This window comes from Salmo salar, chromosome 07, assembly GCF_965601325.2.
Source record: "Salmo salar chromosome 07, fSalSal1, whole genome shotgun sequence".
NCBI classification, from domain to species: Eukaryota; Metazoa; Chordata; class Actinopteri; order Salmoniformes; family Salmonidae; genus Salmo; species Salmo salar.
Genome location: NC_138297.1, coordinates 60,230,964 through 60,248,554, shown reverse-complemented (window position 1 = coordinate 60,248,554; position 17,591 = coordinate 60,230,964). Strand labels below are relative to the sequence as shown.

Sequence of the window (17,591 nt, the reverse complement as noted above, 5' to 3'; positions counted from 1 at the left end):
ATGACCATGGGTGTTGGCAAGACCGCACAAACAGATCTGTGACCAGGCTAAGCAAACGAAGGTGATACAAATCTATTTACAGTACATGTTTATTGACTCGTCAACAATCGAAACAAAACATTCACAAATACAATTTATCAATTCAGCGATCGCCTTTAAAACCATTTGCTGCACAGCAAGGATTCAAGTCCAGGGGAGATTACTTTTCCAACTTAAAAGGTGACTAATGACATCATGCAGAGAAGAGGTGTAATAGAATGAGGACAGGCACAGATTTAGACATTTCCTTGATGGGGAGCAGGGAATCATGGGTATTCATTGACATTTTAAACTACCCCCTTGGCAATGATCAATAAATACTATTTTGTTCCACAAGGCAGATTGTAATGGCATTGAATTCAAGGTGCCATAATATTTGGCGTTAAACCACGTCCCCAGCTCAGCATATCTGAACTGTGTTGATTATCTGGCACTCTGTCTGCACACATTGAGACTTAACAGCAGAATACTGTTCAGATTCAGCCCCCAAGTACAACATACATGAACTCTAAGTCATCCATAAATACAGCAGCATAAATACATATTCACACATTATTGCTGCTTTAACTAATTGCTTGACAATGGAGCAGTTCAATGTGTTTGGAAAGGGCACAGAATTAAAAGATTCATCAATGCATTGTTGACTGATCTGACAAGTGGTGCATATGTTATCTTTAATGTGAGGGGAAACGATCCCAAATGGTCAGTATGTTTGGATCAAGCTAAACCATTACTCGTGTTTCCTTCTCCTTTCTAGGTTGTAGTACTTCAATATCATTGAAACTTTGGGAAAGGCACTGAATGAATCAGATCAATGTTAGTATTCTAAAACAGATCCCCAAAAATCTGTTTATATTTGTTCGATTAGCAAAGATGGAGTAAAAGTTGGAACAGAAATTGAATATTTTATTTAAATAAAAACATTTTAAAGTCATTTAAGGAGCACCATGTTCACAGTGATGGGATGATTTAGTTTACAAATGGACTACCACAAGCATACTGAAGAACTAAAGTGACTGATACAGTTCAGAATGAATGGAGACCAGGTGTTTTGACTCTTACCCATCTTCCATTGATACTATGTTTCTACTATGGTGGATATAAGGGCTAAGTCCCTTGGTCAAAAGTAGTGCACTATATAGAGAATAGGGTGCAATTTGGGATACTGATACAGATAATTACCAGAGATAATTGTTTCAAATACCTGTGTGTATATCCGAGATACCTGAATGCATGTTAAATGGGTATTAGGAGTGTGGTGTGATATTAGGTGAAAGGGAAGTGGTCTATTAGAGACCTAACTACAGTAGCATCAGTCTGCTCTTCACACATAACTATTAAAATCAGACACTATCTCTTAATAATAAGCCTTGAATAGGGAAAAGTGCTGACGACAACCTGCGTCTAAGTCTGGCACCAATACTACCTTCCCCTTGTAACACAAAAACATGTCAACTGTCTGGTGTAACTTTTCATCTGGGTCCGAGTCTAACTTTCCTAATTGCACGTAGAGAGAAAATAACGTGAGAGAAATGCCATTCTTATTAAAGTCATGAAGGCCTATATAAAATGAGAAAGTAATGAGGGTCGTCGTGAATCTGAAAGCTGTGGAGAAAATTATTTCTGGGTCTGTAAGCAGGCAGATTGAGAGGCTAGAGGCGTGTGTGTGGTGAGGGGGGCGGCGACCTTGCTTAACACAAAGGCAAGACGGGGGAATGGGGGCGAGATGGGGGAATGGGGCGGGGGCGAGATGGGGGAATGGGGCAATGGGGCGAGATGGGGGAATGGGGCGAGATGGGGGAATGGGGCGGGGGCGAGATGGGGGAATGGGGCGAGATGGGGGAATGGGGCGGGGGCGAGATGGGGGAATGGGGCGAGATGGGGATTCCTTTTAAAATCATCAGATGTCCAAATGCAAAAAGAAAAAAGGCATCCCATTGTTTTTGGTTTTAAGGCGGGGCTACGTAGACAGAGGGACCATCAACTCCTTCAAGGCGACCCCCTTAAAAATAAATCCTGTTCTCCGTCCGACATCTCCCATCCGTCCATCTATCATTCCATCCATCCTTCCTCCTTTATTTCAAGCGCTCGATGAGTTCCTGTGTGAGGCCCAGGTGGAGAAGCTGCATGGTGGGCAACTGAGCCAGCTGGGGGTGGGCCTTGAGCAGACGCTCCCAGCACAGCTCCAGCAGGCTGGGCACCACCAGCCAGATCTTAAACAGGGAGCCAGTCCGCTTGTTCTCGTGGATGTTCACCACACCACCGTGGATGTACATGCAGCCAGCCTGACCGGAGAGAAGATCACAATCAGAAACCTTTATCGCCATGCAACAGTCAGTCGCACAGAGAGAGAGAGTGAAATATGAGCGGGATATTGAATTGTGGTTATTGATTTAGGATGATCCTGTGTTCTTGTTTTGACAGTAAGAATATACTGACTAATCGTGCCAATAAAGCTAGTTGGATTGGAAACAGAAATGGGCTTAGGCCAGAGAGATGAAGAGACTTACAAATGAGTTCTGAAATGAGGTAGTAGAGAGGGGGAAGGAGACAGCACCTTAAAGGAACATCATCATGTAACACTTTGCTTCTTGAAAGTCCAATATCTTTGAAGTTTGACTGCTAACATGCAAAACATTTTGGGACTGTATCAACATTGGTCGTTTTTGAGTGGCGTTTCCTTTTAAGTCTACTATGCTAGATCTTGGAACCAGCGAAATGCGGATAAACTGTGAATGGGACACTAACAGTTCTACATCAACTACTACATAATAAACAGCTGAGGTTTCCTCTAGTGTAGTGCCCTACTGACCGGGGTCACGGCAGCACAGTGGAAATAGGCTGGCTCAGGCATCACCGCTGGGAGCTTGGTCCACTGGAACGTCTGCAGGTTGATCTTCCACAGATCAGCCACTATGACTTCACCGTTGTAACCTCCACATAGAAACACATCTGACACACAACATCATGGGTTAGACTGAGACCAGTTACAATATATTGATGGGATGACAACAACAAAATGTCAAACCCTCTTTGGGACTTCATTGAATGAGATGCGGAGACAGACAGAAGCAGACTAATGAAGACTTGTGAAAGTGGCTGTGATAAAACCACCACCGTTAGAGGGATAAGTGGTCTGGAGTGGGCAATGATACCACTACACCTCCTGTACAAACATTGTAATACTTCTGCTATAGAATGAATAAATGATAAGAATCTCACCGTTCCGTATCTGCACACAGCTGTGACATCTCCTGGGAGCAGGGTACCCTGTCAAAACCCAAAGCAATTGGATGAGTAGTAATATGTGAATAAAAAGACCCATAGACAGCGCATTGGTTTTCTATGAAAACATCATACACAAACCTATTTTATCATGAGGCTTGGTTGAGATCTCCTCCCAGGAATTTGTCTCCAGGTTGTACGCATGTATCTGGTAGGGGAAAAAAAGGAAATTAGTTCACCTCAAACACACACAAACATAACCCGGCCACATAACCCGGCCTCATAACCCGGCCACACTCAGTGACAGAAGTTGCCGCTTCCTCGATCTTTATGGCTTTACAGCACTAAAAATAGCCTGAAAACCACCAAGTGACCAAATTACCCAGATTAGCTGTCTGTTTGCCTAGTCAGACTCACTACCATCACAGGTTTACGATCATTCTTCTGACTTTCCTTGAAGTTATCAGATCTGAATTGGATGGATAGGTGAAAGTGATTGGAACAGGGCCACAAACTACCACAGGTTTATGTTGACAGGTTGGTGTACTACCTTGTCCAGAGGATAGGAGGTCCAGGAGGTCCCTCCTCCCAGGATGTATATCCTCTGACGGTCGTGTGCTATTTCATGTCTGTACCTGTGACACAAACAGACATGACTCATTACTTATGAGGCCCTCTGCTCCTCTAGGAGCTGAAAGGAATAAGTCAGGTCATCACTCATGCTACCCAGTGACTGGGGTGTATTCACTAGACACCAAACAGAAGAAATTGGATTGAAACAGGGAGGGACAATGACATGATCAGGTGGGACCGATTAAGGCGTGATGCTCACCGTTCCTCAGGCAGGTCGTCTGGTGGGTTGTTGGGTTTGAGGTGGATCCACTCTCTGGTGTTCAGGTCCAGTCTGTGCAGGTCTGTGCTGTAGATGTAGCCCGTCGTTCCCCCAAACACATACAGGAAGCTGTTAATGATGGCCATCGCCTTGGGGGAGAGAGAAACAAAATGGCTACCAAATCAAACTTCAATGGAAATCAACAACAATAAATATTTTTATTTGCAAGGATTGCCTATATCTACTTTTGCTATATAATATGCTCCCCTGAGATCCTTTAATGCCTCTACCTATCCCTTTGGACATTTGTCTACCATGAATTCTAGTTAAGTCAATCAGATTTTATTCAAATTTTACAAATGCATGTCAAAGCGCTTAAGAGCTTTCTAATCTAATGTTCATTACCTCCAACTCAATACCAGTGTCTACAAGTGAAAACAGTGCATTTCTAAATTTTGTATAACTAAATATGACGTAAAAAAATTCTATCCAATGACATCATCAAAAGTTAAAACATTTTGAAAAACGGTGATTTTCAAACACTATGAGATTCACGGTGACGTGGGCAGCAAGAAAATACCCCCCCTCTGGCTAGAAACGGTTGCAGGCTTTGAAAATCCCTTTTTTCACTTTTAATCCTACCCTGTGATGTCACAGAGAAGCATTTTTTCCCAGGACTGTTCTTGTGTTTTTAACTACAGATCACAAAAACTTGAACTTTTCCACATTTTGTTATGTTACAGCCTTATTATAAAATGTATTAAATAAAACAATTTCCTCAGCAATCTACACACAATACCCCATAATGACAAAGTGAAAACAGGTTTTTAGACATTTTTGCTAATTTATTAAAAACAGAAATACCTTATTTACATAAGTATTCAGACCCTTTGTATTAGACTCCAAATTGAGCTCAGGTGCATCCTGTTTCCATTGATCATCCTTGAGATGTTTCTACAACTTGATTGGAGTCCACCTGGGGTCAATTCAATTGATTGGACATGATTTGGAAAGGCACACACCTGTCTATATAAGGCCCCACAGTTGACCGTGCATGTCAGAGCAAATATCAAGCCATGAGGTCGAAGGAATTGTCCGTAGAGCTCCGAGACAGGATTGTGTTAAAGCACAGATCTGGGAAAGGGTACCAAAACATTTCTCCAGCATTCAAGGTCCCCAAGAACACAGTGGCCTCCATCATTCTTTAATGGAAGAAGTTTGGAACCACCCAGCCAAACTGAGCAATTGGGGGAGAAGGGTCTTGGTCACTCTGACAGAGCTCTAGAGTTCCTCTGAGGAGATGGGAGAAACTTCCAGAAGGCCAACCATCTCTGCAGCACTCCACCAATTAGGCCTTTATGGTAAAGTGGCCAGACGGAAGCCACTCCTGAGTAAAAAGGCACATGACAGCCGCTTGGAGTTTGCCAAAAGGCACCCAAAGACTCTCAGACCATGAGAAACAAGATTCCCTGGTCTGATGAAACCAAGATTGAACTGTTTGGCCTGAATGCCAAGCGTCACGTCTAGAGGAAACCTGGCACCATCCCTACGGTGAAGCATGGTGGTGGCAGAATCATACTGTGAAGATGTTTTTCAGCGGCAGGGACTAGTCAGGATGGAGGCAAAGATGAACGGAGCAAAGTAGAGAGAGATCCTTGATGAAAACCTGCACCAGAGCGCTCAGGACCTCAGACTGGGGCAAAGATTCACCTTCCAACAGGACAACAACCCTAAGCACACAGCCAACACAATGCAGGAGTGGCTTCAGGACAAGTCTCTGAATGTCCTTGAGTGGCCCAGCCAGAGCTCGGACTTGAACCCGATCGAACATCTCTGGAGACCTGAAAATAGCTGTGCAGCGACACTCCCCATCTAACCTGACCGAGTTTGAGAGGATCTGCAGAGAAGAATGGCAGAAACTCCCCAAATACAGGTTTGCCAAGCTTGTAGCGTCATAACCAAGAAGACTCGAGGCTATAATCGCTACCAAAGGTGCTTCAACAAAGTACTGAGTAAAGGGTCTGAATACTTACGTAAATGTGATATTTAATTTATTTTTTTAGCAAACTTTTATTTATTTTTTTTCTTTGTCATTATTGGGTATTGTGTGTAGATTGATGAGGGTAAAATATTTTTTTCATCAATTTTAGAATAAGGCTGTAACCTAACAAAATGTGGAAAAAGTCAAGGTGTCTGAATACTTTCCGAAGGCACTGTATGTATACACTGATATGGTACTGGAGATAATGAATGAGGTTGAAAAGTGGCGGCAGTGCCCTTTAACAGGAAACGGAGTGTAGGCCTAAACCTCAAGAGTCCAGAGCAAGCCAAGGAGGCAGTGGCAGACAGAACCAGTAGAGAAGATAATCAGAGATGAGCCAGTAATGCCAGATTGATTGGCCTACCTGTCCGTAGATTCGGTTGGGCTTCTTCCCTCGGCAGTTGAGCAGCGACCACCGCTTGTACTTGACGTTGCAGACGTGGACGTCATTTCCGTTGTTTTCCCCAAAGGGAATCCCAGTGCCACCGAACACCAACAGATTGTTTCCATGTAAAACAGCTGAGGGACACAATACTGAGGGTTTAAGCTGGGTCGTGTTCATTAGGGCACACAGTAGCAAAACCTTAAGACATTTTGCAACGGAAAACAAAGTGTTTCTTATTGGACTTATTTTACAAGCATTTTGCTACACCCAAAATAACATTAGCTAAATATGTGTTTTCAACCAATAAAATTTGATTTGAAGTCCCTCCCATTGTCATGCCTACTGGACACTATGCCTAGCGGTCTGACAGCAGGTGGGATTGTCCATGTGGAGGCTTTTCACCAAATCACTGAACTTGATAATCCATTGTCTTCTGAGGTCATAATATCATGGGAATTTTTATTTATTTATTTTATTTCACCTTTATTTAACCAGGTAGGCAAGTTGAGAACAAGTTCTCATTTACAATTGCGACCTGGCCAAGATAAAGCAAAGCAGTTCGACAACATACAACAACACAGAGTTACACATGGAGTAAAACAAACATACAGTCAATAATACAGTAGAAAAATAAGTCTATATACAATGTGAGCAAATGAGGTGAGATAAGGGAGGTAAAGGCAAAAAAGGCCATGGTGGCAAAGTAAATACAATATAGCAAGTAAAACACTGGAATGGTAGATTTGTAGTAGAGGAAAGTGCAAAGTAGAAATAAATAATGGGGTGCAAAGGAGCAAAATAAATAAAATAAATAAATACAGTAGGGGGAAGAGGTAGTTGTTTGGGCTAAATTATAGATGGGCTATGTACAGGTGCAGTGATCTGTGAGCTGCTCTGACAGCTGGTGCTTAAAGCTAGTGAGGGAGATAAGTGTTTCCAGTTTTAGAGATTCTTGTATGACGAGGTAAAACCGAAAAATCATCCACAAACCAATTATTTATCAAACAGTCCATTTGATGTTAATGAGGTGTAGAAATGCTCTTTCGTGATTTAATACATCAATGAGTTAGCTAAATCATATTTTACTAACCAAAACTCGTCACAAGTGACTGGGTTCTAAATCAGTTTGACCCCCACCAGCATCTATATGGCAGTGCTTGTTCATTCAAGCATTCTTTCATACAATCACGATTGGCTTGATTTAATTAAACATTTTAGATGTGGAGAATTCTATGATATTTTATTTTACCCTCTTGATAAGAAGTGACCATACTGTTTTAAGTTGTTATTGATGGATTACATGCATTGGAAATGAAAAAGTAAATAAGTAACTACTGCAACCTGAGTTTTCCATTCCTAAATGTCCAGGGTAAATTACTACAGTAGATGGGCCCTGGTATTTCAGTTGTACTGAATGACTGTCAAATCTGTGCTTTGTCTGCTCAATGAGCTACATTTATACTGAAGATCAGTGGTGATTTTAGCATGTAAATCTTGGTGGTGCAAATAAATAAATAAAAGTTTTTAGATGCATGCCAGCAAAGCCACTACACAACACCAACTGAGCCGCAGGGGACTCCTAAACATAATACCCTTCAGTACCCCTGAACATAATACCCTTCAGTACTCCTAAACATAATACCCTTCAGTACCCCTGAACATAATTCCTTCAGTACTCCTGAACATAATACCCTTCAGTACCCCTGAACATAATTCCTTCAGTACTCCTGAAGATAATACCCTTCAGTACTCCTAAACATAATACCCTTCAGTACCCCTGAACATAATTCCTTCAGTACCCCTGAACATAATACCCTTCAGTACCCCTGAACATAATACCCTTCAGTACCCCTGAACATAATACCCTTCAGTACCCCTGAACATAATTCCTTCAGTACTCCTGAACATAATACCCTTCAGTACTCCTGAACATAATACCCTTCAGTACTCCTGAACATAATACCCTTCAGTACTCCTGAACATAATACCCTTCAGTACCCCTGAAGATAATACCCTTCAGTACCCCTAAACATAATACCCTTCAGTACCCCTGAACATAATACCCTTCAGTACTCCTGAACATAATACCTTCAGTACTCCTGAACATAATACCCTTCGGTACCCCTGAACATAATACCCTTCAGTACCCATGAACATAATACCCTTCAGTACCCATGAACATAATACCCTTCAGTACCCATGAACATAATACCCTTCAGTACCCCTGAACATAATACCCTTCAGTACCCCTGAAGATAATACCCTTCAGTACCCCTAAACATAATACCCTTCAGTACCCCTGAAGATAATACCCTTCAGTACCCCTGAACATAATACCCTTCAGTACCCCTGAACATAATACCCTTCAGTACCCCTGAACATAATACCCTTCAGTACCCCTGAACATAATTCCCTTCAGTACCCCTGAACATAATTCCCTTCAGTACCCCTGAACATAATACCCTTCAGTACCCATGAACATAATACCCTTCGGTACCTGAAGATAATACATCAAGGGATGGCTAAAAGATCATTTTCACTGTAGTGTCCCTTTAAATTCCATACCTGAGAAAAACAATCCTACTGGTTCCCTTACCTGACATGGAGGCCAGCTCGGTGGGCATGTAGCCCTCTGTACGGATCTGCTGCCAGGTGCCCGTGGAAAAGTGGTACCTCCACAGCTCCCTGAACAGCGGGTAGTCCTCGTTCTCCTGGCCGCCCGACTCATCATAGTCCGGGTTGTACCCCCCGAACACATACAGGTTGGTGTTGTCTGCCACGCAGCGATGCCCGCTCCGAGCTGGGGGCATATGGAGACCTGTGGGGTGGTACAGAGTGGTAGAGGTATTAGGAGGAGGATGACAGTAAGGGACAAGGCGGAGAGAGATGTTAAGCTACAGCGGGCTACAACTACAGGAATCACACATAACCTAGTTGGCCATCCTTCATCAGTCCTGGGTTAACATCTTCATGGGTCCACATCATGCTGCCATGATAATAAAAGTGGATCAAAAAAAATTAACTCTTCTAACTAGAAGATGTAAACAGGACCGGTTGACTAGTTGATAGAGCTGCAAGATTCCGGTAAACTTACCAAAAAATATTAGTTGGAAGACTACCGGAATCAGAATGGAAGAAGCAGGATATCTGGAATTTTGAAAACCCACAAGTTGAGGACTAGCCTATGCTGTCTGAGCAAAGTCCTTCCATGCTGCAATCTGGGATTCCGGAGGTTTCTATTGTGTAAGCACTAAGCTGGTGAAGTTGTGTGGAACATTTGTGATGAAGAAGCACAGCAACTACAGTATCATATACCTGGTCAAACTAATAAAGCAAGTTGGTGCGTCTTGCTGGCATCATGGTACTGTTTTAAATCACAGGGTGAGGGTGGTACACACAGCAAAGCAGACTGAGATATAATGGAGTGTGTGTATTACTATCCTTGTGGTAGCGCAAGTCCCCACAACGATAGAAAAACAAGGAAAATGTTCCCTTGTGGGGACATTTCCCAGGTCCCCAATAAGGCAAAGGCTATTTTAGGCTTAGCTTAAGGGTTAGGAAAATAGTATTTTTGATGGGAATAAATGTTTGGTCCCAACAGGGATAGAAAAACAAAGTGTGTGTGTGTAGATTAACTGAAAACAAAACGGTTCAGACTTAGGAACACAACTTTCAAAAGGTCCCACCGATGGGGTGCTCTTTTCCACAGTGACTGTCCACCAAGAGAGATCACAAGAGCCCTGCCACCTTCACCTTTCAGCTGCATGACTTTCCTCTCTGCAGTAAAAACACAGAGCTCACCACCAATAGCCTAATTCCTAGGCTGGGCATTTGGTCCATAACCTGCAACACTGCAGCTGATACCAGTGTGTTCCCAAAAATCTAAAGTAGCCAACATAATGAAAAAAGTTACATTCTCATTTGGATGCATCAATTAAGTAGCCAGCCACATAAGGATTAGGATGAGTAGTCAGCTATTAGACTGGCAGCTGGCACGTAGAGAACACGCTGATTCTTACATTCTAATCATTTACCAGACGCTCTTATCCAGAGACATTTACAGTAGTGAGTGGATACATTTTCCTATATTTGTAAGTACTGGTCCCCTGTGGGAATCGAACCCACAACCCTGGCGTTGCAAGCGCCATGTTCTACAGACTGAGCTGACAGTCAGAGAGAATCAACAAAATGGGTGGGTGCTGCAAGGTGACAAAAAGACACTAACATAAGGCGAGTTTGTTTTTCATGGCCCGGTGACCCGGGTGGGTGGAGAGTTTACTTAATGATCAATGAAATGGTCTAAAATGGAAGGACCAATGGTCTGGTCTGCCCATCCGGGGCACCGGGCCATGCAAAACAAACTCGCCCAGACACACTCACACCCAACCTAGAGGCCCTACTCATTTTCTTAGGGCCTGTCACCACAATCAGAGTTGTCAGGCGGTCAGTAACACACATCAACCACTGGTTTCTTAAACATCAGCAGCAGAGCAAGAAGGGGGTCAAAATGGCCTCTTCTAACATAGCACCATGATGATGTTGTGATTAGATGCAGATCCTAGGATAGGCTTACAGAACCCAGGACATTGTTTACAGGGTAGTCATTTTTCAGAAACCGTGGGTTGCAGTGTGAACTACAGAGGGCAAGCTATCCAAAAACATGTTTCCCATGTCCAACAGCATAGCGAGAGTCCGTGCTAAACAGAATAACCCATTTCTGCAGCATACTGTGTACAAGAGAAAGAAACGCTCATTCCAGAGACCTAGAATGTTACTGGTTTGTTTATAACAGGGTGTTGGGCCACCACAACAGCTTCAATGAGCTTTAGCATAGATCCTACAAGTGTCTGGAACTCTATTGGAGGGATGCGACACCATTCTTCCACAAGAAATTCCCTAATTTTGTGTTTTGTTGATGGTGGTGGAAAATGCCATCTTAAGCACCGCTCCAGAATCTCCCATAAGTGTTCAATTGGGTTGAGATCTGACAGACACACACACCACCCTTTAAACCCCCTATGCTCCTTTGAGACCCCTCCTTCAAAGTTACTGAGATCTCTTCTTCTAGCCACGCATGGTAGCCAAAATAATGGGAATTTCTATACATGACCCTATGCATGATGGGATGTTAATTCCTTAATTAACTCTGGAACCCCACCTGTGTGGAATCACCTGCTTTCAATATACTTTATATCCCTCATTGACTCAAGTGTTTGGTTTATTATTTTGTCAGGTACCCGTCCATTCACACCATATGTGAAACACTGATACTCTCAGCGCCAGGCTTGAGACTGAGATAAAGCTTTACCACGCCAAAACGACACTCAACAAGCTAAAAGACGAGATAAGAAATGGGTTGAGCAGAGGTCATTCTTCATCTTCAGTCTCAATGTAGGGCAGGCATAATCAAATCCACTAGAAGCCAAAAATGCTATACTTTAATGAAGTACAGGACCTAGGCTACCTTAGGTCAAGGGAAAGGGGATACCTAGACAGTTACACAACTGAATGCATTCAACCGAAATGTGTATTCCGCATTTAAACCAACACATCTATTCTAGGTTTGAGAAAATTCCACCCTTCAATGCCACTTTCACATAGCACGAACCGAGTGGGGATGGTGATGCCGTTGTATAATGCAGTATAACGGACCAGGCATGTGTTTTGTGTTTTGTCCATCAGCAAACAGACAGTGCCAAGCTCAAGAGGCTGGCTCACACCCAAGCTCTGCTACCAAATCCCACTGTCACTGTCCATTAGCCCAGTTCCTGTCACACTGTTGTTATCCCAGGCCCTAAACATCCCCATGCATTCTGTTCTCCCAGGCCCTAAACATCCCCCATGCATTCTGTTCTCCCAGGCCCTAAACATCCCCATGCATTCTGTTCTCCCAGGCCCTAAACATCCCCATGCATTCTGTTCTCCCAGGCCCTAAACATCCCCATGCATTCTGTTCTCCCAGGCCCTAAACATCCCCATGCATTCTGTTCTCCCAGGCCCTAAACATCCCCATGCATTCTGTTCTCCCAGGCCCTAAACATCCCCATGCATTCTGTTCTCCCAGGCCCTAAACATCCCCATGCATTCTGTTCTCCCAGGCCCTAAACATCCCCATGCATTCTGTTCTCCCAGGCCCTAAACATCCCCATGCATTCTGTTCTCCCAGGCCCTAAACATCCCCCATGCATTCTGTTCTCCCAGGCCCTAAACATCCCCATGCATTCTGTTCTCCCAGGCCCTAAACATCCCCATGCATTCTGTTCTCCCAGGCCCTAAACATCCCCATGCATTCTGTTCTCCCTGGCCCTAAACATCCCCATGCATTCTGTTCTCCCAGGCCCTAAACATCCCCATGCATTCTGTTCTCCCAGGCCCTAAACATCCTCATGCATTCTGTTCTCCCAGGCCCTAAACATCCCCATGCATTCTGTTCTCCCAGGCCCTAAACATCCCCCATGCATTCTGTTCTCCCAGGCCCTAAACATCCCCATGCATTCTGTTCTCCCAGGCCCTAAACATCCTCATGCATTCTGTTCTCCCAGGCCCTAAACATCCCCATGCATTCTGTTCTCCCAGGCCCTAAACATCCCCATGCATTCTGTTCTCCCAGGCCCTAAACATCCCCATGCATTCTGTTCTCCCAGGCCCTAAACATCCCCATGCATTCTGTTCTCCCAGGCCCTAAACATCCCCATGCATTCTGTTCTCCCAGGCCCTAAACATCCCCATGCATTCTGTTCTCCCAGGCCCTAAACATCCCCATGCATTCTGTTCTCCCAGGCCCTAAATATCCTAATGCATTCTGTTCTCCCAGGCCCTAAACATCCCCATGCATTCTGTTCTCCCAGGCCCTAAACATCCCCATGCATTCTGTTCTCCCAGGCCCTAAACATCCTCATGCATTCTGTTCTCCCAGGCCCTAAACATCCCCATGCATTCTGTTCTCCCAGGCCCTAAACATCCCCATGCATTCTGTTCTCCCAGGCCCTAAACATCCCCATGCATTCTGTTCTCCCAGGCCCTAAACATCCCCATGCATTCTGTTCTCCCAGGCCCTAAACATCCCCATGCATTCTGTTCTCCCAGGCCCTAAACATCCCCATGCATTCTGTTCTCCCAGGCCCTAAACATCCCCATGCATTCTGTTCTCCCAGGCCCTAAACATCCTCATGCATTCTGTTCTCCCAGGCCCTAAACATCCCCATGCATTCTGTTCTCCCAGGCCCTAAACATCCCCATGCATTCTGTTCTCCCAGGCCCTAAACATCCCCATGCATTCTGTTCTCCCAGGCCCTAAACATCCCCATGCATTCTGTTCTCCCAGGCCCTAAATATCCTAATGCATTCTGTTCTCCCAGGCCCTAAACATCCCCATGCATTCTGTTCTCCCAGGCCCTAAACATCCCCATGCATTCTGTTCTCCCAGGCCCTAAACATCCTCATGCATTCTGTTCTCCCAGGCCCTAAACATCCCCATGCATTCTGTTCTCCCAGGCCCTAAACATCCCCCATGCATTCTGTTCTCCCAGGCCCTAAACATCCCCATGCATTCTGTTCTCCCAGGCCCTAAACATCCCCATGCATTCTGTTCTCCCAGGCCCTAAACATCCCCATGCATTCTGTTCTCCCAGGCCCTAAACATCCCCATGCATTCTGTTCTCCCAGGCCCTAAACATCCCCATGCATTCTGTTCTCCCAGGCCCTAAACATCCTCATGCATTCTGTTCTCCCAGGCCCTAAACATCCCCCATGCATTCTGTTCTCCCAGGCCCTAAACATCCCCATGCATTCTGTTCTCCCAGGCCCTAAACATCCCCATGCATTCTGTTCTCCCAGGCCCTAAACATCCCCATGCATTCTGTTCTCCCAGGCCCTAAACATCCCCATGCATTCTGTTCTCCCAGGCCCTAAACATCCCCATGCATTCTGTTCTCCCAGGCCCTAAATCATCCTACCATGCATTCTGTTCTCCCAGGCCCTAAACATCCCCATGCATTATGTTCTCCCAGGCCCTAAACATCCCCATGCATTCTGTTCTCCCAGGCCTCTAAACATCCTAATGCATTCTGTTCTCCCAGGCCCTAAACATCCCCATGCATTCTGTTCTCCCAGGCCCTAAACATCCCGATGCATTCAACTTTTTGAGCTGGTCTGACAGCCTGGCTTTATATTGCCCAGGCACTCATGTCCCCTAGCCTCTTTCCACAGCATGTAGCCTAGCCTCTTTCCACAGCATGTAGCCTAGCCTCTTTCCACAGCATGTAACCTATCCTCTTTCCACAGCATGTAGCCTATCCTCTTTCCACAGCATGTAGCCTATCCTCTTTCCACAGCATGTAGCCTATCCTCTTTCCACAGCATGTAGCCTATCCTCTTTCCACAGCATGTAGCCTATCCTCTTTCCACAGCATGTAGCCTATCCTCTTTCCACAGCATGTAGCCTATCCTCTTTCCACAGCATGTAGCCTATCCTCTTTCCGCAGCATGTAGCCTATCCTCTTTCCGCAGCATGTAGCCTATCCTCTTTCCGCAGCATGTAGCCTATCCTCTTTCCGCAGCATGTAGCCTATCCTCTTTCTGCAGCATGCATTCTCATTAGCACATGACCTTCGTGCACACACTCAACATAATTTTAGAAGAAGCAAGGCATTGCCTAGATATTGCACAGTAGCTAAATAGTAGGCCACACACAACTATACCTACAGAGAGCAATAGTAATGCCGTCTTTTTGTAGGCACTAACTACGCCATGGCTCATTGGCCAAAGCCTATGGGGAATTTATATTGATAAACACAGAAAATAAGGTCTGTGGTAAACATAGGCTTAGGAGATCTTATACGTTATGTGATAATTTTCATTAGCTAATGTCACTTTAAGCATTTATTTCATCAAAACAAGCACATAGTCTTCATAATTCATAAAGGTCCTGTTAATTGACTGATATCTCATAGAAGAAAAACAACATAAGATCTCCTAAGCCTGTGTTAACTATTTTCAGAGTTTATTCCAAAACCTCATTCTTTCCCACCATAGGAATTGCTGAACGAACCAGATGTAACTGATTTCCGGTATTTAGGACTACAAGGTGGTGAGCTCTATGTTACTATGAACAAGGGCTGCTGCCAGCTGGCTAACAACTGTTGGGACTATGGACCACAGTACCTGGGGCTCCGGATGCAGTCCTTGATGTAACAAACACAAATCCATCTGGCATCAGTATATATGTGATTATTAAACAGCATTAGATGATATTCCTGTGTATTGCCAACAATAGCAGGCCTAATGCCTGAGGACCAAAATAATGTGATGATGTGTATAATGAAATATGATCCATTTCTCATCTTGTTGGTTTGGAGTCAGTGTCGAGGTCATTCGCATACTGTAAATCAATCAATACCGTGGTCAATAGCTTAAGTTAAATGTATGAATCAGGTTCAACTAAGCAGATTTTTTTTGCAAGGATGGAGGATCCCCTGGAGTTGAGCATTTCTGCAGATGAGTCGACCACCAACCATCTTTCCATAATCAGAATGATGTCAGTCTAGCGAAGGTTATGCATCAAACATTTGTATAGCCAACAACTGAACCAGAATCTGACCTTATTAATGAACGTCTACTGTAAAGACTGATTCTGGTTCAGCCAACAAAATGAAGCGCAAATAACTGACATCTGTGAAATAACGTTAGATAGAATTAACGTTAGTCAGCTAAAACATTTGCAATCCAGCTAATAACGTTGCTAGATAAGGCTAATATGAGATTGTTTACTTTCATATTTTATTCTTAAACGGTGTTTCCATGGTTTATTGCTCTCTGAGCAAACCAAAATAAACATAGATAGCCAATTACCTACCTAGGTAACGTTAGCTAGTTAGTGGTTCAGAGAGGCTAACTAGTTAGCTACCTAGGTCGCCGCTATTGTTACATTTGATTAAACATCTTGCCTTTCAATGTCAATAGCACAAAAACCCAGTTAACCTCTGCAATCAAGATTAGCGGACTTTGTCAATAATATTCATTGAATTGGTTTCATAACAGTAACGTTACCAGCGGACAGGTCTCTAGTAATATGGCTAACGTTAGCTAGCTGGATATGCTACAGTAGTATGTTGTTTTTGACTGACCTGCTACTCTGACTGGAGGCCTCACTGTCAGTTTCTCGAATTTATTCAGTTGTTCCGAACTGCGATCGCCTTCTGCGGCCGACATCGTTTTCCAGATCCAAGACGATCAACAAAATGTTACTCAAAATTGCGACAAAATGCTTTAAGGTGCTGATAATACATTACAACAAATAAAACATTACATTATTCCCAAGGAAAGCCATTTACAAATGCATCGTTCATGTGTCCCTGACCAATCAGAGAGCCTGTTATTGATGTGCATCGCGCAGGAAAGTTATTGGGTTTCCACTAGTTACCACAGCCATCGTAAATATTCATGAAAACAAACATTTGCTTTTTGGTCTTAATTTAAGGCTAAGGTTAGACATAACGTTGGCAGTGTGGTTAGGGGTTAAAATCATATTTTGAGAAGATACATTTAAGTAATGGGCGGGGTTTATGACTTTGTAGCTGTAATAACTAGTGACGACCAAATTATGGGCGGGGCGAGGTACATACTATGTTGAAAATAATTTATTTTCAAGCCAGGGTGCGTAATTGAGCGCTTTGCATAGTTCATAGATCGTCCTATTTTTATAATTGTCCATAAATTACTTGGATTTAATGCAACATTTTTGGCAAATGTTGCATAATGATGGATTAAGCATGAATTACCAATTACTAATACTGTGTCACTGTGACTTGGTTAATAGAAAAAGGCTTAAAGTCAAATGAAAATGTATTTATTCATACCTAGGCCACATGAAATTGTTGAGGAGGTTGAAAATATTAATCAGTAACGAAAACACTTTATTGACACCATTAATTCATGAAGCAAAAGCACATCACTGACAGTAGTCATAAAATCCTAGAAGAAGTGTTGGACTTCCCTCTTGGATTTCCGGACAACATTGAGCTGAAAATAACCAAGAGGGAAATACATTTTATTTATTGAAAGAAGCATTT

At 43.6% G+C, this 17,591-nt stretch overlaps 1 protein-coding gene across 1 annotated transcript; it reads right to left on the bottom strand.

Moving 5' to 3' along the window:
• Window positions 1-71: 71 nt before the first annotated feature.
• LOC106609781 (kelch domain-containing protein 10-like) lies at window positions 72-17,015 on the bottom strand. The gene is made up of 9 exons (XM_082977799.1): window positions 16,647-17,015; window positions 9,119-9,340; window positions 6,502-6,656; window positions 4,097-4,245; window positions 3,815-3,899; window positions 3,406-3,472; window positions 3,262-3,309; window positions 2,852-2,991; window positions 72-2,324 (listed from the first exon to the last, which is right to left on the bottom strand). The coding sequence occupies exons 1-9, from the start codon at window positions 16,729-16,731 to the stop codon at window positions 2,115-2,117; spliced, it is 1,161 nt and encodes a 386-aa protein (XP_082833925.1). The 5' UTR covers window positions 16,732-17,015; the 3' UTR covers window positions 72-2,114.
• Between the last annotated feature and the right edge of the window lie 576 nt (window positions 17,016-17,591).

Coding starts and splice junctions, on each gene's coding strand:
- LOC106609781 (XM_082977799.1), bottom strand. CDS start 16,731: ATGTCGGCCGCAGAAGGCGATCGCAGTTCGGAACAACTGAATAAATTC. Junction 6,657..9,118: donor CGAGCTGGCCTCCATGTCAG/GTAAGGGAACCA, acceptor TGTGTCCCTCAG/CTGTTTTACATGGAAACAAT. Junction 4,246..6,501: donor CCAACCGAATCTACGGACAG/GTAGGCCAATCA, acceptor CTCTCCCCCAAG/GCGATGGCCATCATTAACAG.